The 23,130-nt window shown below is 39.2% G+C and overlaps 1 protein-coding gene across 1 annotated transcript; it reads left to right on the forward strand.

The window, feature by feature from the left end:
* The first annotated feature begins 18,960 nt into the window (after positions 1–18,960).
* On the forward strand, positions 18,961–19,449 carry LOC109221473. Its single transcript, XM_019385954.1, has one exon. It carries the CDS (start codon positions 18,961–18,963, stop codon positions 19,447–19,449), a length of 489 nt encoding a protein of 162 aa, XP_019241499.1.
* The last annotated feature ends 3,681 nt before the right edge of the window (positions 19,450–23,130 follow it).

Genomic DNA, 23,130 nt, shown 5'->3' on the forward strand with positions numbered 1-23,130 from the left:
AAGGAAAGAGTGTGAGACTTGCATGTGTTCAAGTTTTATCATTCATCAAGTCTAATTCTAAAGGCACTAATGCTTAGCTATTTATACTATTGTTATTTTAGGTATAAGGAATTCCTAAAATAGCCTTAAAGAGTGACTTATAATAAAAATTGGCCACTTTGGGTAGACCCTACTCCAAGTTCATCCTCTTGCCTCAAGTCTTGGTCTTGAAACCACTGGAACACATTGTAATGTGTATGAGACTTCTCTAAAACTCCTTCGGATGCTTTAAGCTTCATAATCAATAATCCAAGATCCTGCAACTCCTTTGCTTGGCTTCTTGTGAATGGTCTAGATGAAATAGGTAAATGTCGGGGTGTATCAAGTTTGCACGTGAGGGTACATTGAAGGTATAACTAGGTAAATAAAAATGTACCTTTCTAAAAGTTTAAGCTTTTAGATATAGTGGTCACAAATTCAATAGTGTAACTGATTCACATTTATCAGACGTGTGTACATAAACAAATCCATGTTTTTCCCCCGCAGCTTGTAAATCCTTTGAATTTTAAGGATTTTCCCCTGCTTCTCTGCTAGCTACAGCCGCACTACATGGCACTTAATATATAATGTGAATATTATGTAACGTGGAATGTCGACCTAGTAATATGTCTTGCTTTGCGAAGGTAAAATATTTTTTGTGTTGTACCAGTGTATGTGGCACAAACTCTTTTCCACTATGATATCTGGGAACTGGGGAAGTAGAAATGGGATTACGTGGCATGTAGACAGCTAGAATTTAATTTGAAAGGATTTCCTTATAAAATGGTGATCCATTTCCTCCTTGTAAGGTTTCAGTCTTTGGTTCAGATACTAGTGATGCTGAGGAATTCTAGCAGAGGTTCACTGGAGAACTGAAGACTAGTGCTATTTGCAACCTTGACCACTATATATTTATGTTTTTAACATCCATTTATTGTGTGCATCAGTTAGAATATTCAGGAATTGCTAATAAGTTGCACTTGTGCTTGTTTTTACTGAACTTTTTTTTTTGCCACTGATTGATGAATCAGTACACAACATTGGATGATAAGATAAATGGGTATTCAAATCTTTCTCATCAAATCCTAAAAGATGTAGAAACTCGGAGCTTACATCGCATGGAGTATATGCCATGGTGGTTTCAAGAAGATGGTTATAAGTTGCACGAGCTTATTTTGTGGGAGGAGTAGCTTTATCATCAACTCAGAAAAGCCTACTAAATCAATTCCCATGGTAATGAATTTTTGCATCCAAGGGGTATTGTCCTAGCGGTCAATAAAGTGGGTGCAGATCTTAAAGACCAGGGCTCAGAACCCAGCAGAGACGAACCACTAGGTGATTTCTTCTGGTACCTATTCCCTTGTAAGAAGAGTTATCGTGTACCTTTTTTGGTTGGAGGTAGTAGGTTTTATTTAACATGCAAATGCCAATAGAAAATGTACAATATCTTTTGTTCTAGTGAAACTATTTTTATTATTATTTTGATAATATTGAATCGACATGGGCTTAATGAAGCATACATAGACGGTGGGAAATTTATATAGATGATCCCTACTTGTTAATTTGGCGTACTTTGCTATTTGTCTTTCATCACTTGGAAACTGCTCAGAATCTATGATAATATGGCAATTACTATTGTATTGTAACCACTTGAATGTATATCCACTTACAATATGAATAATTCCTTCAACAAGGTTTAGAGAAGTCGTGGTCAAAGCTCTTTCATTCCCCCTTTTTTCCGAAAAAGTGAAGTGTATGATTCTTGTCCTGATGCTGCAGAACATATTTGCATAAGGGGGCAATTAGCACAATCATTATTATAAAGAGTCCGGATCTCTCTCTCTCTCTCTCTCTCTCTCTCTCTCTCTGTGTGTGTGTGTGTGTGTGTGCGCGCGCGCGCAGATTGGAGGTATATCTCTTAGAGCTCCCGGCTTATTTTTTAATATTTTACGAAGTATCTGGGACTAAAGTCTGGCATCTTTCTTGCATGTGGGAGTGACAAACACTTTCCGTTTCTTTTTTGTTGGTTTTGAACGTTGATCTAATATTATAGAAGGAAATCTAGAAGATTAAGGAGAATATGAGAAACTTGAGTGCACTTGTCCATTCGAACTGCCTTTGCCTGATAATATAGATAATACTAATACACATTAATTGTGAATATTTTCAGTTCAACGTATCCGTTTTGTCAGACTTATAAGTGATCTTATTAAAATTATTCTTTCTGCCCTTTCCACTATTGGATTGGGCAGGTGTCAAATATTAAATTTAGTTGTATTATATAGGAAATAACGGAACAAAATACTAGAATAGTTGTTATAAAGTTATTTCGGTAGCAAAAATGTTCCGTCAAAATTTCGAGCAATTAATAAATGTATTAAGTGAAATGTGGGAACATTATACAAAGCAATATTATCAATGGACTAGTATTAAATATTTTGCATAGGTTCCTAAATACTAGCTTCTTGTGGGTATACGCCTTCAACTAGAACAATAAAAAGTATTTTTCTCAAAAAGTACAACAAACAAGATACTCCTGTTATGGATTGCTTATTTAAATGTTAAAATTTAGATTTATGTAAATGTTAATAGGTTATAAGTTACTCCCTCCGTTCACTTTTACTTGGCACATTTTGACTTTTCACGCCCCTTAAGAAATAATACATGTGTAGTGCATAATTTACCATGATACCCATATTGATTGATGCATATTTTATTGGATTTGAGAAAATAATTCGAAATGAGTAATAAATATTGTGGGTGTAACAGGAATTTTTTTTTGTATTTTCATGATATGCGTGAAGTGACAAAGTAAAAATGAAAATCTACTTTTTAGTATACCTGTCAAGTAAAACTGAACGGAGGAAGTATAAGTTATAACTAAAGAGGATATATAGTGGCTTCACTTAAATTGTAAATAAAATATAAGGTCTGATCCTACTTTGATTATGTGTGAAATAAGTAAGACACATTAATTATTGACCTGTAATGGATAAATACTTTCTATAAATAGAGGTCAGTCATAATCATAACAACAATTTTAGCATATTCTGTTTCATTGAGTACTTTGGAAAGGAATTGCTAGTGTGGATGTTTCATTAACAACCCATTCCCGTCAATTCAACTAACGCTGAGAGAACTAGTGTGGATGTTGGTTTCAATTTTCAAATTTTACCACATTTTGTTATTGTTTTTGGCATGGTATAACAACATACTCATATAATTGGCAGAAAATAACCCTAGTTCTAGATATTGGCATCAAATAGCCAATGATGTATATCACAATAATAATATGTATATCACAACTTTTTTATTCTTCTTTGTCTATACCAACATGTATATTAAAATTTTATTTTCATTTTTGTATTTAAATAATATTATTCTTTGTATATCAATAATATAAAATTATATATATAGTTATTGCTGCCTTTATATCAATGTAAATCACAATAAAAATATTGTATTATTTTTATATCACAGTGTATAGCACATCGGACATATGTATACCAAAATAGATATCATAAGTTTATTTTTCTTCTTTGTGAACATCAAATTAATTTTCTTTGTATATTAAAATATTATTTACTCCCACAATCATATTTATTATTATTATATTTTAGAACTTGCTTAAACATGCTATATCAAAAATTTATTTTCCTTTTTAATCAATAATTAATAATTATATTATTTGTATATCATAGTGTATAACCTAATAATAATGTGTATATCATAGATGGATCGCATAGAATGTTTTTGGCAGGTGAGGTTGATTCCTCTTCGCGTTCGCATTAGTGGGTCCGCGATCGCGGAATGTGATTTATTGATTCTTTGCGTTCGCGTATTAGAAATTGAGGGGTCCAGTGCAGTGTTCTACGCGTTCGCGGGAGTTGGACCGCGTTCGAAGGGTTAATTTGTGAGGCCGGAACATTGTGCTTCGCGATCGCGAGCCTGGGGCCGCGATCGCATAGAAGAGAGTCCTGTAGCTGGGCAGGAGGTTTTAAACATTTTGTTCCGCGAGCTTAAGTCATTTTTCCTCCATTGTTGAACATTTTCAGAGCTCTTTGGGAGAAATTGAAGAGGGATTCGAAGAAGATTGATTGGAGGTAAGTTTTATGAACCAAAAACGTGATTATATTGTGGAATCAGTCTAGAAATTCATGGAAACTTAGCCAAAAATGGAAGAACTAGGGCTTGGGATTTTGAGATTTTAAATTGGGATTTGAGGGGTCATTTGGACTCCGATTTTGATTTCTTTCTATGCATAGACTCGTGGCGAGATAAGTAATCTATTGATGTAAAAATTTCTGAGTTTCGAGAAGTGGGTCCGGGGCTCGGGTTTTGATAATTTCGGGATTTGTGCCCGTTATTGATTGTTTTCGCTTGGGTTTTGTTCCCTTAGTATATTGTGACGTATTCGTTCTGATTTTGGATAGATTCGGCGCGCGTGGAGGCCGATTTGAGGGGCAAGGGCGTCGCGAGTTAGAGATTTCGCCTGTTCAAGGTGAGTAATGATTGTAAATGATATCCTGAGGGTTTGAAACCCCGGATTGCACATCGTAGTGCTATATTGAGGTGACTTGCACGCCGGATAGCGAGCGTGGGGTAGAGCACCGTTGGGGATTGTAACTTGGTCCGTCCCGATTGATGATTTTACTGTGTAATTGACTGAAACTTATTTGTTATCATCATGACTTGGTCTGATTGCCATATTTGGGCTTCGTGCCAGCTATTTGAACCCGTTCGGGGATGGTCGTTGATATTTGCTCACTGTTTTGATTTTATACTTGAACTCAGTCATGTATTTTTTTTCACTATTTTCAAAACTCAGCCAAGTTTACTTGCTTTAACACTTGAAATGATATTTCCAATAATATTTTGGGCTGAGCATCATGTTTATTGTTCCCCAAGTGGCTTATGTGATTTTGTTGACTGAGTTAGGCCGAGGGCCTGTATTGTGAGGATANGTTGCACGCCGCAGCGACATTTTTCTACGATCTGCACGCCGCAGCGGTACTAGTACTGTTCTATGTGTTTACTTTATTTCATTTGTCTGCCATTATCTGTTGTCTGTGTTACTTCACGGGGTATCTACCTGATTACCTGGCATTATCTGTTGAGTGAGTGTTGTGCCCGAGGGGCGAATTTCTGTGCTTATCAGCAGTAATTGTTTTTGCATTTATTCGTATAACCGTTGAAAAAATCATTTTCAAAAAAGGTTTGAACTGAGCTAAGATGTTTTCTAAAGATTTCATAGCTTCACTGCCTTATTTCTCAAGGGGTTTTATACTGCTTCTATACAGCATGATGATTTGCCTTACGTGATTTCTTGCTCAGTTATTGTTTACTTTTATTACTCACTGAGTTGGAGTACTCACTTTACTCCCTACACCTCGTGTGCAGATGCAGGTATTTATCCACCCGTTAGCAGGTTTTGGCTGATCAGAGGCAGAGTTATAGGAGTTAGCGAGGTGACTGCCAGCGTTCGCAGCACCGTTTTCCTCTCTTTTGTTCATTATTCCGATTTTGTATATTTTTGACCTGGTAGTTGGTTTTACACTCTAATAGATGCTCGTGACTTGTGATACCCCGATTAGGGCTGTGTTGGGTTTTATTTCCGCTAAATAAATATCATGAAATCATATTTAAACTGTTTATGAACTGTTAAACTGCTTAAAAGAGGTGTTCTGGAATGGTCTGGCTGGCCTTGTCTTCACGAGAGGCGCCATCACGACTGGGGCGGAGTTTGGGTCGTGACAAGTTGGTATCAGAGCCTAGGTTACATAGGTCTCACGAGTCATGAGCAGGTTTAGTAGAGTCTCGCGGATCGGTACGGAGACTTCTGTATTTATCCTTGAGAGGCTGCAGAACCTTTAGGAAAAACTTCGCATTCTTGAATTCTTATCGTGCGTCCTTGATTCATCTTGGAAAGTAACTCTTGAAATTCCTTACACGCGTTTGCATGCGCGCATGAGCGCTCAGTATCAGATGTGCCTTGATGTCTTGTGATTCCCCGATCGAGGGGCGAGATGTAATCTCTGTGAGTTTATGTTGGGCCAGTCTGGAGGACTTGAGGCCGGATCTTTGCCTATGGCTTGAGCACCGAGGTGCTGACTGTGTGAGTAAGTGTTTTGAACTTATATGTTCGGTATTTTCCCTATTAGTAGAAGTGACGGCTGGATAGCCACGTGATGAGTATGTTAGTACTGCGAGATGTATCTATAAGACTTGGAAGTGACGAGGAACTTCTGCTGGATGATAGATAAACCATTAAGTGTTTGATTTCCATTGTGAGTGGAGGTGTGGCCCCGAGTTATGGGCGCGTGAAGAACCTTTTCATGTTTTCCAATTGAGAGTGAAGTAAATTTTATGTTGCGGTACGAGTTCAGACTCAGGAAGACTAAGTGACTGCGTACAGTTTATGACGGAGAAAGGCATTCAGAAATATTTATTGAAGGCAAAGCAGGTGGGTTATCTCCTGCGAAGAGATCTGGGGTTGTGTGACCCTTATGTGATTGTCAGAAGATCTTATGTGCAAGTGAAATGTAAGTGTTGAAATTTGAAATTTTGGGTCGCTTAAGAGAGTGGGCTTAACTGTCGCGAGATTTGCTGAAGATTTAAAGTACTAGATGATTGTGTTTACACAAGCTTACAAATGATTTGAGTTTAATCTCACTATGGTATTGTGGCATCAATAGAGTAAAAGTGTTATGAGTTATTGAGTGTATCTTGATCTATGGCTTCGAGCCAAGTGGGGGAGTCTGCTGTGAGCAGTTGATTGCACGATTAGGTGCTATGTTGGTTCCAGTTTGAGGCGTGCGAGTGAGTTAGCTATGACTTGCGGAAATTGAGACCGAGAATGGCTCGAGTAAAGGAAGATTTCGACAAAGGTTATATTATGCTTCATGGGGAAAGAGAATCGCGGGATGTCTTAAGTGGTTGTTCGTAAAGAATGCTCGGTGCATAGAGCGGGAAGTTGCTTGGTTGTATTGGGATGAAGATTTCATTCTGCGGTGTCGGCGTGCCAATGAGGCACGGCTGGTTCTGTTCGTTGGGTCAGGTAAATTGCAGTTTGAATAAGAGTGAATGACTTGCGAGAATGGTTCTAATGTGTCCGAGATTATACAGGGAACAATCGGGTATTTTAAAGTTGCATGTATGGTTAGAAATCGTGTTTTCATTGGAAGAGGTTCGGATTTGTGGTATTTCTATGCTAATTATGGCATTCTATGTAACAGTATCAGGAAAGTAAAGGTAACAGATTTAAATTCGGAGTAAGTTCTTCAGATTAAAGTATTCGGGAATGTGGTGTTTCTGGGAATATTTGAGAGAGTATTCAGCAGCTTGGGTGGGTCTTAGACAGTGTGGTTTTATGCTTGGGTCCCGTGTGGTAAGCCTGGGTTGAGGAATTGTGGTGCTACAGTAAGAGAGAATATCAAGTTGAAAAAGAATCAGGAGGAAATTTGGATAGATGGAATAGTTTGATAGTAGACCGAATCGGCATGGTAAGGATATGATTAATTTTTTGTGTGTGTTCGAGGTAATGACTTCGTACAGGTATTTTGCAGCAAAGCTCTTGGGTTTTGACAGCTTGCCTAGCTTGGTCTAGTCATAAGGATTCAGTCCTGGCAGTTTAGTTTGTGCAAACGGAATTGGGAGAGTTCTTGTTGATTCTACCGTGGTTGGAGAGGTGCATTTTCTACGAATATGAGAGGCATGGGATGTGTAATGATTTTTCTTCTAGATGGGATCAATGGAAGTTCTTGTCTAGTTGAGTGTGTAGATGTCTGTGGCTCGGAAGGGAGATAAAATTTTTCATGTTATCCTCGGATGGTATGGTATATGCGGTATGTTGGGGAGGATCGAGACTTGCGTTTGCTAGGTTACAGTTCAGTTTTGAAAGGAAGTTCATAAACTCTTAGGCAACAGGTAGCCTCAGATAATCAGGGAAATGGTACTACTAATTAGAAGTGATTTGACGAGTGTGTATGTCTCAGAAAAAGGGTAATGTGATTAAACTGATGATACTTCGGTAGTATTGCGGCACTTTCAGGCTGGATTGACTGCTGATATTCGAGCTGCTTGGTGGCATAGAAGAATTTTTGAGTATCTCTCGTGAAATGATTGGGTATTTGAGGCGTACCATGCATTCGGACGGCGGAATGTGGGACCAGGTGTGGTGATTTGTGTGCTACATAGAGTTGAAGATCGGAAGTCTTCATATTCAGGCTATGTTGTGGTTGTAGATCGTGTGTATCGGCACCATTTAGCGGCTATCAGGATTTGGAGGCTCGAGTGGATCTTTCTTTGCTGATATGTTAGATTTTGAATGTGATGTTGGAGTTCAGACTGGTTGTCTCAGTGTTGGGTTATTCTGGACTATTACGCTATGGGCTATGCCGGAAATGCCACGGGTTGAGTGGCGAGGTTCGTTGGATTACGTTCTAGTAGAGTGGGTTATATTTCAAAGACCCAGCGGACGGCTGGGAAGGATTGTTTTTCTTAAATCGGCCTTCGTGATGGATGTCAGTGCAAACGTTCTGCCGTTGATTTAGTTCCGGTGTTGAGGGACTTTCGAATGTGTTTCTTGTGGCCGGGCATGTCGCCGGACGAGGTTGTGGATTTCGGTATTAGTTTGGTGCCGGGCACCGTATCGTATGGCTCCAACAGGAGTTATGGTAGTGGAAGGAGCAGCTTCAGGCTTCCTTGGTAAGGAGTTCGTTTGCAGGTCAGTGTGGACTGCGTGTTCTAGCTTGAGTCGGCTTGGTTGGCCCCGAATTGTATTGTCGAGGGATTAGGTTGATTTGAGCGTTGTTGAGCATATCAGTGATCTGGAGAGATCTATGAGATGCTTTTCTATGTTGCGAGACGTTATGATTTGTTGGTTATGGGCACGTATGGTGCGGTCCTATTGGAGGTTCATAGTGGAAGTCGAGCGGGAAGAGTAATTGGGTGTTGCTCGGTGGATGGCGTGTCGGTTATGTACTATCGGGCTTGCGTGGTATATGTTACTTGTTTCACCGAGGGTGTAATGATTTGCTTTGGTTCCAGACATCAGATTGTGCGTGGTTGTCAATTTCGAGCATAGTGACTTGAGGTGTCCCATGTGGAGCCATGTTGGGTTAAGATCGCGCATTTGCAGCGAAGCTATGTGGAGATATGAACTTGCGGGTTATCAGCCGTGTGTTGTGATGATACTGGAGCTTGAGGTACAGCTGTTTCGTTTGGGTCATTCTCATGATTTGAGTATGTTCAGAGCGTTTCTTATTGGTGCGCGCATTATGCAAGTTGTGGCTTAGGCCTGTATTGATGTGTCATGTCACCAGAGAGTGGTGTGTTGGATTCGAGGTGATCGTTGGGATCATTAATGAATATGAACGGATTCTATTTCAGCATGTTTGATGGATAAATATCGAGGTTCGGTTCAGAAATTTGCTATGGTCCTTGCCAAAGGAGGAGTACCTTAAGGATGGCTGATCTGAGAAATGGTTATGATTTATTGCGTGTTTCATTTATCATTGGCAGTATATGGAGGTGTTGGAATGAGACTTTAGTTGATAAGAGGTTTGCTACCGGTATTCGGGTGTTGCGTGCAACTGCTATGAATGGAAGTTATCACTACATGTGTTTGAGTTACGTGGTATATCAGATAATTGCACGTGAGGTTGCAGACAGGGGTTATTACAGCTGGTTCGGGCCTATTCAGAGTGTAAGTGTGAGATTTTGATCATATTGTTTGTTTCAGAAGTGAAGAATGTGATTCCATGGCTTATGGGCCAGACTGGGTTGTGTAATTTAAGTTTCTATGTGTTATCAGACCTATATGAGATAGGGTGACGTGGGATCACCCCCCAGGTATATGTATGGCAAGGTTATTCAGCGATTGGTTGGCTTTTGAAACAACTCTGAGCACGTTCGAGGACGAATGTGTGTTTAAGTGGGGGAGGATGTAACGACCCGACCGGTCATTTTGAGCTTTTGCACTTTGATCGCCAGTTCCCGGGCATGACTTGCCCCATGTAATGTATTATGACTGATGTAGATCGTTGGTTTTGGTTTTCAGGAAAAATCGGGATGAATTTGAAGGAACAATCTCAGTTGAAAACTTTGAATTTGAAAGGTTTGACCAAGGGTTGACTTATTTGTATACGAGCTCGGATCGGAATTTTTATGATTTAGTTTGCTTCGTGGGGTGATTTATGACTTAGGAGCGTGATCGGAAGTGGTTTTGGAGGTCCGGTGTGGAATTAGGCTTGAATTGGCGAAGTTAGTATTTTGGCGATTTCCGGTTGATAGGTGAGATTTTGATCCGAGGGTTGGAATGGAATTTCGAGAGTTGCTATAGCTTCGTTATGTGATTTGGGATGTGTGTGTAAAATTTCAGGTCATTCGGAGGTGATTTGGTTGGGTTTTTGATCAAATGCGTGTTTCTGAAGTTTTAGAAGAACTTAGGCTTGAATTCGATGTAATTTGATGGTTTTGGTGTTGTTTGAGGTGTCTTGGTGATTGGAACAAGTTTGGATGATGTTTTAGGATGTGTTGGTGCTTTTGGTTGAGGTCCAGGGGGCCTCGGGGTCATTTCGGATGGCTAACGGGAAGTTTAGAATTGAAAAAGATAGCAGAAATTGCAGCAGATGTTGCAGGGGTATTTTGGTCTTCGCGATCGCGAGCCTGGGGCCGCGATCGCATGGATGATTTTTGGCAGGTGAGGTGATTCCTCTTCGCGTTCGCATTAGTGGGTCCGCACTCGCGGAATGTGATTTATTGATTCTTCGCGTTCGCGTATTAGAAATTGAGGGGTCCAGTGCAGTGTTCTACGCGTTCGCGGGAGTTGGACCGCGTTCGAAGGGTTATTTTGTGAGGCCGGAACTTTGTGCTTCGCGATCGCGAGCCTGGGGCCGCGATCGCATAGAAGAGAGTCCTGTAGCTGGGCAGAAGGTTTTAAACATTTTATTCAGCGAGCTTAAGTCATTTTTCCTCCATTGTTGAACATTTTGAGAGCTCTTTGGGAGAAATTGAAGAGGGATTCGAAGAGGATTGATTGGAGGTAAGTTTTATGAACCAAAAACGTGATTATATTGTGGAATCAGTCTAGAAATCCATGGAAATTTAGCCAATAATGGAAGAACTAGGGCTTGGGATTTTGAGATTTTAAATTGGGATTTGAGGGGTCATTTGGACTCCGATTTTGGTGTTCTTTATATGCATAGACTCGTGGCGAGATAAGGAATCTATTGATGTGAAAATTTCTGAGTTTCGAGAAGTGGGTCTGGGGCTCAGGTTTTGGTAATTTCGGAATTTGTGCCCGTTAATGATTGTTTTCGCTTGGGTTTTGTTCCCTTAGCATATTGCGACGTATTCGTTCTGATTTTGGATAGATTCGACGCGCGTGGAGGCCGATTTGAGGGGCAAGGGCGTCGCAAGTTAGAGATTTTGCCGGTTCGAGGTGAGTAATGATTGTAAATGATATCCTGAGGGTTTGAAACCCCGGATTGCACATCGTAATGCTATATTGAGGTGACTTGCACGCCGGATAGCGAGCGAGGGGCAGAGCATCGTTGGGGATTGTGACTTGGTCCATCCCGATTGATGATTTTACTGTGCAATTGACTGAAACTTATTTGTTATCATCATGACTTGGGCTGATTGCCATATTTGGGCTTCGTGCCAGCTATTTGAACCCTTCGGGGATGGTCGTTGATATTTCCTAACTGTTTTGATTTTATAGTTGAACTCAGTCATGTATTTTTTTTTCACTGTTTTCAAAACTCAGCCAAGTTTACTTGCTTTAACACTTGAAATGATATTTCCAATAATATTTTGGGTTGAGCATCGTGTTTATTATTGCCCGAGTGGCTTATGTGATTTTGTTGACTGAGTTAGGCCTGTATTGTGAGGATACTTTTGGATCGGGATGCACGCCGCAGCAATATATATATATACACGGATCGGGCTGCACGCCGCAACAGTCTTATATTGATACTGGTATGAGGCCAAGAGCCTAGATTTGATGCCACGAGATGGCTTGATATTGCGCTTGGGCCGTAAGGGGCCCCTCCCGGAGTCTGCACACCCCCAGCGAGCGCCGTCGACGATAAATGGATCGGGCTGCACGCCGCAGCGATATGTGAATCGGGCTGCACGCCGCAGCGGTACTAGTACTGTTCTATGTGTTTATTTTATTTGTCTGCCATTATCTGTTGTCTGTGTTACTTCATGGAGTATCTACCTGATTGCCTGGCATTATCTGTTGAGTGAGTGTTGTGCCCGAGGGGCGAATTTCTGTGCTTATCTACACTAATTGATTTTGCATTTATTCGCATAACCGTTGAAAAAGTCATTTGCAAAAGAGGTTTGAACTGAGCTAAGATGTTTTCTAAAGATTTCATAGCTTCACTGCCTTATTTCTCAAGGGGTTTTATACTGTTTCTATACAGCATGATGATTTCCCTTACGTGATTTCTTACTGCTCAGTTATTATTTACCTTTATTACTCACTGAGTTGGAGTACTCACTTACTCCCTGCACCTCGTGTGCAGATGCAGGTATTTATCCACTCGTTAGAGGGTTTTGGCTGGTCAGAGGCAGAGTTATAGGAGTTAGCGAGGTGACTGCCAGCGTCCGCAGCACCGTTTTCCTCTCTTTTGTTCATTATTCCAATTTTGTATATTTTTGACTTGGTAGTTGGTTTTACACTCCAATAGATGCTCGTGACTTGTGACACCCCGATTAGGGCTGTGTTGGGTTGTATTTCCGCTAAATAAATATCATGAAATCATAGTTAAACTGTTTATGAACTGTTAAACTGCTTAAAAGAGGTGTTCTGGAATGGTCTGGCTGGCCTTGTCTTCACGAGAGGCGCCATCACTATCGGGGCGAAGTTTGGGTCGTGACAATGATATCTTGGTATATCGCGTAGTCAGGAGGAGCACGCGGAGCATTTGAGGGTTGTGTTGCAGAGATTGAGAGAGGAGAAGCTTTATGCAAAGTTCTCCAAGTGTGAGTTTTGGCTCAGTTCAGTGGCATTCTTCCGACACGTGGTGTCCAGTGAGGGTATTCAGGTTGATCCAAAGAAGATAGAGGCGGTGCAGAGTTGGCCCAGACCGTCCTCAGCCACAGACATTCGTAGTTTTCTTGGTTTGGCAGGCTATTATCGCCGGTTTGTTCAGGGATTCTCATCTATCGCATCGCCCTTGACCAAGTTGACTCAGAAGGGTGTTTCATTTGTATGGTCGGACGAGTGTGAGGAGAGCTTTCAGAAGCTCAAGACAGCTTTGACCACAGCTTATGAGCTTGCCTTGCCACCCAGCTTGTCGAGTGTGCATCCGGTTTTCCATGTTTCTATGCTCCAGAAGTATATTGGAGATCCGTCTCATGTTCTGGATTTCAACACGGTTCAGTTGGAGGGTGATTTGACTTATGATGTGGAGCCAGCAACTATTTTGGAGCGTCAAGTCCGGAAGTTGAGATCAAAAGATATAGCTTCGGTGAAGGTGCAGTAGAGAGGTCGGCCCGTGGAGGAGGCTACTGGGAGACCGAGCGGGAGATGCGGAGCAGATATCCTCACCTGTTTGAGACTTCAGGTATGTTTCTTGACTCGTTCGAGGACGAACGTTTATTTAAGTTGGGGAGGATGTGACGACCTGGCCGGTCGTCTCATGAGTTACCGCTCCGTTTCCCTCATTTCTGCTTCTTTATGTCTTGTTTATCTGTGTTTTGAGGTATCGGGTTGGTTGGATTGAATCCGGGTTGGTTTGGAGAGGTTTGAGACACTTAGTCTCTTTTAAGAAGGCTTAAGTTGAAAAAGTCAATCGGATGTTGACTTATATGTTAGAGGCCTCGGATGTGAGTTCCGATGGTTCGGTTAGCTTCGGAAGGTGATTTATGACTTAGGAGTGTGATCGGAATGGGTTTCGGAGGTCCGGAGTAGAATTAGGCTTGAATTGGCGAAGTTGATATTTTGGCGATTTCCGGTTGGTATGTGAGATTTTGATCTAGGGATAGGAATGGAATTTTGAGAGTTGCAGTAGATTCGTTGTGTCATTTGGGATGTGTGTGCAAAATTTCAGGTCATTCGGATGTGGTTTGGTTGGGGTTTTGATCGAAAGCGTATTTCGAAAGTCAGACCTGGGTAGAATGTTTTTAAGTCGTCTTGTCCGCGATTTTGGGTCTATTTTCACCCATAGTTGATCATTTTGAGAGCTTTTTGAAGGAGATTAAAGAGGGATTCAAGGGGAAACGACTTGAGGTAAGATTTTTTGACTTAAAACTCGATTCTATTGTGAAATCTACCTAGAAAATCATGGAAACTTAAGCTAAAAATGGAAGAATTAGGGCTTGGAATTTTGGACCTTTGATTTGGGATTTGAAGGGTCATTTGTGGACGGATTTTGATGCTTTTGGTATGTATGAACTCATGGGGAGATAAGGAACCTATTCGTGTAAAAATTTCTGAGTTTCAAGAAGTGGGCCCGGGGCTCGGGTTTTGCTAATTTCGGGATTTTTGGTATTTTTCGATTGTTTTCTCTTGGGCTTAGTTCTCTTAGCATATTGTGACGTATTCGTTCTGATTTTGGATAGATTCGACACCCGTGGAGGCCAATTCGAAGGGCAAAGGCGTCGCGAGCTAGGGATTTAGCCGGTTCGAGGTGAGTAATGCTTGTAAATGATATTCTGAGGGTTTGAAACCCCGGATTGTGCATCGTAGTACTATGTTGAGGTGAGGCACACGCTCGATGGCGAGTGTGGGGGTCGTGTACTATTAGGGATTTGGACTTGGTCCGTCCCGATTGATGACTTTACCGCATATTTGATTTAAAACTACTTTTTATCATCGTTTATTGGGCTGAATGCCATATTTGGGCTTCGTGCCAACTACTTGAACCCTTCGGGGCTTTTATCTGATATTTCCTCACTGTTTTGACTTACTACTTGAACTCAGTCATATTAAATTCCACTGTTTTACTACTCAGCTTTTTTTACTTAGTTTGAGATTTAAATGATATTTTAAATGATGTTTGGGCTGAGAAACACTGTTTTACTATTGCCCGAGAGGCTTGTGACGATTTTTGACTGAGTAAGGCCGAGGGCCTATATTGTGAGGAGACGCTGATATTTATTGGAGGCCGAGAGCCTGAGATATGTACTCCACGAGGTGGCTTGATTGATATGAGGCCGAGGGCCTTGATTTGATGCCACGAGATGGCTTGTTATTGCGCTTGGGCCGTAAGGGGCCCCTCCAGGAGTCTGCACACCCCCAGTGAGCGCGGGTAACCATTGTGATGTGAGATTGAGCCCGAGGGACTGTTACTGTTGTGAGATGTTGCCCGAGGGGCGGTTGTGGTGTTACTGTGCCCGAGGGGCAAACTTTTATTTGTTTACTTTATCATAATTATCTGTCAGTTACCTGTTTACTAGTTTAAAGAGCATTTTCCTGATTTTTACTGGTTTTCCGGATTTTAAATGATTTTACTACTTCATTATAGACTGTCTTGTGCTTTACGTGTTTTCTTACTTTCAGTCATTATTTATATTCGTTACTCACTAAGTTGGAGTACTCACTTTACTCCCTGCACCCTGTGTGCAGATTCAGGCGTAGCTGGTTCCGCTCCGGAGTGTTGATTTCCTCCAGTTCCAGGCGGGCTTTTTCGGAGATTGCGAGGTAGCTTTTGGCGTCCGCAGCCCCGTGTCTCTACTCTTCTATCATTCCTGTTTCCTACAAACACTTGTAGTAGTTTATGACTTTTAGCAGACTATACTGTGATTCGTAGATGCTCTTGACTTGTGACACTTCGGTTATGGCTGTGTTGGGTTGGTTTTCGCATTTTTCTTGATATTTTCGCTATTCAGAATTATTAAAATCATGTTTAGACTATTTTGTGTTGTTTAACTGCTTTAAAAGATGAATTTGATTAAACTGGCTGGCCTTGTCTTCACGAGAGGCGCCATCACGATCGGGTTCCGGGTTAGGGTCGTGACAGTATATATGTATAATGCCAAGTGGCAAGCTAATAAAAAGCCACTTGATAATTTTGTAATAATATCTATTAGACTATGTAAATAAAATTAAATTTGAATTAAAAGATAAGTATTTGAATCTATAGATGAAGATTTTGAATTGAATTGGAACCCGTTTGGATTGGCTTATTTTAAGTTCGTTTAAGCCAAAATAGCTTTTAAATCATTTTGTAGCGTTTGGACAAAGTAAAAAAGTACTTTGGAGCACTTATTTTTAAGCTAAAATGATAAAAATAAGCCAAAAGCCAAAAACTAAAATTCCTAACTTATGGCTTTAGGCTTAAAAATCACTTAAAACAAGCCCATCCAAACCGGCTCTTGAAATATAAAAATAATTATGTTGAATTAAAAGATAAACATCTTCTTAAAAAACATTGAGAATAATGGTGAAGATATTATTTAAACAAAAGTTATCAATTGGTAAACTTAACACTTTCTATATATAAAGTTTTCGAATTTGTACGGGAATATAAAAGAATTATTTTAAATTGAAAGATAAACAATTTTATGAAAAGCATGAATAATAATGGTAACGGACATTATTTTAAACAAAAATTTCAATTAATAAGCGTAATGTTCTTCTAAAATTATGAATGTAGTATCACACTTATAAGTAAAAATGTTTAAGAATATCTTATAAAATAATTAACTAAAATTTATTTGATTTCTCCAACAATAACGTAATATCATTTTTTGACAATTTTTTTTTACAGGAGTATCATTTTCATTGATGCCCGAATAGTGTAACTACAAGTCGTTGCAATTGATGGTAAAGTACATTATTTCAAAACTGCTTGTGCTTCTCAAAACCATTTTCTTTCCAACCTTGGCCAAACACCTTAGTTTTAGAAAAAAAATATTATTGCGTCAAAAGAAGCTTGGCTAAACATCCTAATAATGTCCGGGCATCGCGCGGGTACTAATACTAGTTATATTAAAAGGAGGGTAGTGAAGCATGTGGTTAAGCCAAGTGGCGTATTGAAAAAATGCCACTTGGCAAATTTAAGACATAATCTAGAAAATAAATCCAAATCTATATATCTATATCTATATCCATATCTATATCTATATCATATATAGATCCAATCATCAATTTTCCTTCTATATTAGCTTAAAACATGAAAGTGAAAAAATAATTAAAAATTCACGATAATAAAATAATAAAAATATTAGAAAGATGTAGATTGGGATAACGATGACTATTTGTACTCTGGGCAAGTTAAAATATAAATAAAGTAAATAAATTTATTTAAGATATTAAGGATTGATGACTTTGAAAATTGAAAAAAAATTCAAGTAGCACATTTCTTTACATAAAATACAAAAAATATTTCAAGAAGTCACTTGGCTTTACATTATGTAAAGTTAATATGTATTAGTTTAAAAAAGATATTAATTAACATTATTTAAAGTTAATATGTACTCACTATTTTGGTGGTGGATTTGATTGGAGAAATAAACAAAAATCCCACATTCAAAGGGAATGATTATCGATAATTATGATAAATAATATTGATAATTTTTATCAGATTCTTTAATTGATATATTGATTTCTTAACAAAAAATGAACCTTACCAATACCATAATTACAGGGCAATTGAAAAGCTAATTGTATTTATCAATATTTAGCTCCTAGAAGGCTTTTAAATCTTAACAATGCCTTAATTATAGGGCAATTCAAACTCAATAATATCTTTTTTGACCGTTTCTTAACCAAATTCCCTTTTAATTTTAGTTTGAATGGGAACATAATTATCATGCAAAATTTATACATAAACTAAAAGTGTGTGTGTAATTACGTTACCATAAAGGACTAATATTATATGACAAATAATATTCATATAATATTATTCCTTATGTAGAAATTAGGATATTTACAATTTAAATATTACCAAATAAGGGATAAATATTATATGCCAAACAATATTCGTGACTTTTATCATATTGATATATTAAATTATTAACTAAAAATAAAGTTTATATTTTTAATTTAAAGCTAATCATACTTATTTGTAATTAGCATTTTGTATTATTATACCTAATACAAAATTAGCACATAAAATTCTCTCTCTACTCCCCACTGACGGATTCTTCAAGCGGCGGTTACGTTTGGCGGGAATGGTGGTTGTCAATGGCGAAGGGCAAAGGAAATGGACCAAGACGGCCAAGGAAGACACCAATCCTAGTTATCGGAAGCTCACTAACAACAACTACATCTCCATCAGCTCAATTCGCTTCTCAGAAGCCACAGGCAATATCAACAGTGGCAGATCCAGGTGTGAATCATGAGATTGACAAAGGTACCATTAATTCTGCTACTAACTTGACACAATCAGTTGAATTGGATAGTAAAATGCCCAAAGATGACAGTGGAAAGAACAAAAGTCTAGGTGAATGCATAGCCTCAACTTCGAGTGTATCACATATGGTTCAATCGCAACCAAATACACATGCAGATGAAAATCCGCAGAAATTGAAAGCTAACAAGGACGCAACTGCTTCGGAGTGGGTCAATCTGTTTGCTAACAATCGAATAGCATCCAATGGCCTTGCTCTATCTTAGATAGCGCCAACGATTGTGGATGGTAATGTGGTTATTAAACTAGATCCAGTAAAGACTGCGAAAGAGGTTGAAAAGTGGAAGCACTCGTTGATTGTTGCAGTATTAGGAGAAATCTCAGGCTATAATCAGATGAAGCGATATATTAATCACAATTGGTCAAAAGCCTCATGCTCTGAATTGTTTTGGCATGAAAAAGGCTATTTCATTGCCAAATTCAAAGAGGAAGATGACCTCAAGGAAGTCCTGGAGGGCCTTACACGATTAATAATCGACCTATTATCCTGAAGAAATGGTCTCCTGATGTTGAATTCGATACAGCTTTTCTTAAAGAGATTCCCCTATGGGTCTCTTTTCCCAATTTGCCTATGGCTTATTGGGGAAAAGACTCTCTAAGCAGGCTGGGAAGTGCCATTGGAGTGCCACTATTTGCTGAATGTACAGCTAATCACTCGAGAATCTCATTTGCGGGGATGCTGATTGAAGTGAACATTACTAAGCCACTACCAACTGGAGTCACAATACAAGATCCTTCTGGAAAGATGTACAAGCAAGTGGTGCGATTTGAATGGCAACCTGAATTCTGCTCTGATTGTCAACAACTGGGCCATATATGCAAACACAATGAGGAAGTTCAAGGGAGGCCTCAGAAAATTCAGAAAGTAAATAGCAAAGCTCATCAGCCAGCAAAGGAGTGGAGAAGCAAAGGCAGTATAAAGCAGAACACAAGTAAGCCTCAAGAGCTAACTGAAACAAACACTAATTGTGTTGAAACAGTATCTCCCATAACTCAAGCTGCCCCTACAGTAGTTCATAATATAATGGCTGGAAAATCATGGATATTGCACAGGGCATGACACAGGCTAAAAGGCATGAGAATAGTATATTGAGAGACAAAAACAGTGTTTTAACTCCCAGAACAAATGTAGGTGGTACTGATTTTTCAATTATCACACAGAACACTTTTGAAGTGTTATGAGGAGGCCCAGGGGATAGGCAACCACCAGATAGAGGTGGTGCATCAGGTCCTTCTAAATGAATGTTCTCATGTGGAATGTGAGGGGAGCAAACCAAAGATATAAACAGAAGTAGTTGGGTAGATACCTCAAAGAACATCATACTTCTTTAGCTGGTTTAGTAGAGACTAGAATCAAACAACAAAAAGCTTCTATTATTGCCCCTAAGATTGCAACAAATTGGGAACTAGTTCATAACTATGATCATGCAGTTAATGGGAGAATATGGTTACTAGTGGATAGTAATGTATGGCAAGTAGATGTGATTCAAATAGATGCTCAATTCATTCACTGCATCATTAATAGCTCTACCATCAGATGTGCTATGACTGTGGTTTATGGGTTTAATAGCTTAGAGAAGAGGAAGGAGATGTGGCAAAAGCTTAAAAGTCTTGCACAAACTATTAACTATCCATGGTTGTTGTGGGGGGATTTTAATGCTATCATCTCTACCCAAGATAGAGTATCAAAGGTTGCTCCTACTCAAGCTGATATACAAGATTTTGCCAACTTTTGTTCTGACACAATGTTGGCTGAAATCCCTTGGAGAAGGGAATTCTTTACATGGACAAATGGACAAATGGGTGAAGACAGAGTAATTAGCAGGTTAGATAGAGCTTTAGGGAATGATGACTGGATGATGAATTTTGATCACCTAACAGTTGAAATATGAGATCCATTTATATCAGATCACTCACCCCTCACACTAAAATTCCGGAGGAGAAATAATAGCATAAGAGTGCCATTCAGGTTTCTAAATGTTTGGGCAGAACATCAAGATTTTCAGAATATTGTCAGGGAAAGATGGCAAGGAGAGAATAAGTCTTCTAAACTAGCTACTATTTGGTACAGGCTGAAAGCAATGAAACCTGTATTCAAGGACTTAAACAATAGAAGCTTCAGAAATATCACAGAAAAGATAAACCAAGCAAGAAGAGAACTTATTGAATACCAGCAAGAAATGAATAGAAATTATTCAGGCCAACTAAGAATGATGGAGAAAGAGGCCAGATTTCAATTAGAAAAATGGTCTAGTATTGAAGAGAAGATTCTGCAACAGAAATCTAAAGCTCACTGGATCAATGTTGGAGATGGAAACAACAAATATTTCTTTGCAATGATGAAGGATAGAACAAGTAGGAAAAATATTCATACACTAACAGCTCTGAATGGTGAGATACTAACAGATCCTAAAAGAATCAAAAAGCAGATAGTGGACTTCTATAGGGCCCTTATGGGAACTGCAGCTACTACTCTTCCAGCTGTTAACATGCAAATTCTGAAAATGGGGCCTCAACTAAATCATCAGCAGATAGTGGAACTGACCAAAGAGATATCCAAACATGAAGTAAATGAATGTATGCATGCTATGGGTAATGACAAAGCTCCTGGCATTGATGGTTATAATGTTGTCTTCTTCAAAAAAGCATGGGAAGTTATCAAGGATGATGTATATGAAGCAGTAGTGGAGTTTTTTCCTACTGGGGTGATGCCTAAGGCCATTAACTGCACTACAGTTACTTTACTACCCAAAATCACCAACCCTACTACCATAAAGGACTACAGACCCATTTCTTGCTGCTCTGTGTTGTATAAGATTGTCTCCAAAATCTTAGCACCAAGGTTGCAGAAAGTAATGGACTATTTGATTGATGGATCTCAAGCCGGATTCATTCCTGGGAGAAAGGGAGTTGATAATATCATCTTAGCACATGAACTGATTAAAGCCTACTCAAGGAAACATATATCACCTAGATGTATGATCAAGGTTGATTTACAATAGGCTTATGATATGTGGAATGGAGCTATGTGACACAAGTCATGGAAGGTCTGGGTTCCCTCACAAATTCACTCAATGGGTATCATCCTGTATGCATAGTGTGAGTTACTCTATACTGATAAATGGTGAACTAACTGAACCCTTCCCTGCTGCTAAAGGCCTCAGGCAAGGGGATCCAATATCCCCATTTCTATTTGCTTTAGCAATGGAATATCTAAGCAGACTCCTCACTGATCTGAAGAAGGAAAAGAAATTTCATTTTCACCCAAAGTGCAAGAAACTGGGCATTACTCACTTGAGCTTTGCAGATGATATGTTATTATTTGCTAGAGGTGATAACCAATCAGTTGCAATGCTGAAACAATGTTTTGATCAGTTCTCCATAGCATCTGGACTAAAAGCCAACCTCAACAAGAGTTCAGTCTATTTTGGTGGAGTGTGCAAGGTGGATCAAGATATTATCATCCAACAGCTGGGGTATGTACAAGGTGAACTACCTTTTAAGTACTTGGGGGTCCCTCTTACTACCAAAAAGATGAAGATGGCACAATGGCAACCATTGATTGACAAAATAGTAGCTAAAATATCATCCTGGACTGCACGAAAGTTATCATATGCTGGTAAGAGTTCAACTTATTAGAACTGTTCTCTTTGGAGTTCAATCTTATTGGTCTCAAATATTCCTGATGCCCTCCAAGGTGATCAAGCTTATTGATGCCTACTGTAGAAGCTTCATGTGGTCAGGAACAAATGTCATTACCAAACATGCATTAATATCTTGGGACAAAGTTTGTCAACCTAAGAGTGCTGGAGGACTAAACATCCTAAATCTCAAAAGCTGGAACAAAGCTGCCATTCTCAAGCTGCAATGGGACTTGGCAACAAAGGCAGACAGATTGTAGATCAAATGGGTTCATATGTACTATATAAAAGGGCACCCTTTAGCTACAGTTAAAGTACCAAAGCAAGCGAGTTGGATGGTTGAAAAGATCATGACTGTTGCTGGTCCAAATACACAGATGCAGGGAGATAATGGCAAATGCAGAATCAAGCAGCTGTACTTGCAGCAAATTGGAGCATACCTAAAGTTGAGTGGTAAGCAATCATATTTAAGAATCTAGCTAGGCCTAAAGTATTTTTCTCCTACGGTTAAGGCTGGCCCAATTACAATTCAGCTCCAATATGCATTCTTATTGTTATGAACTAAGATCGCAACAGTTCAGAAATTATTTCAAAGTTGTACCTATGATGTCAACCTAATAATGCCCAGTTTTAGATACCGAAAATGAACATTGGATGCGATCTATACTATATAGGATTAATCATTTGGATGCAATCTCCCCAGCAATTTAATATACATAATTCAGAATTCCCAAAAGTCCATTGCAACGTCAGATGACATCCAGTTACACAGTCCAATTATTAACACACCCAGGGTTTACATAACATACAAATCGATTTGACATTAGCTGTGCGATTAAATCCTAACGCCTATTATAACACAATGACCACAGCCAGGCAGCATTTCAAAGGCCCAAACAAATGAATATTTGATTCCATTTCAAGCTAAGGTTATACAAGGGCAGATTCAAATGTGTTACCTGGTAATAAGAAAAAGGAAAAGATCAGCAGCAGTGAAAGCTCTCAACAGCAGAGCCCAAAGAAAATAAGTTAAACCAGTAAACAGCTCAGTCAACACATTAAGTTCATGGAATAGGCTTGAAATTCTAGTTATGAAAACA

Source organism: Nicotiana attenuata, unplaced genomic scaffold (assembly GCF_001879085.1).
Source record: "Nicotiana attenuata strain UT unplaced genomic scaffold, NIATTr2, whole genome shotgun sequence".
NCBI lineage: Eukaryota > Viridiplantae > Streptophyta > Magnoliopsida > Solanales > Solanaceae > Nicotiana > Nicotiana attenuata.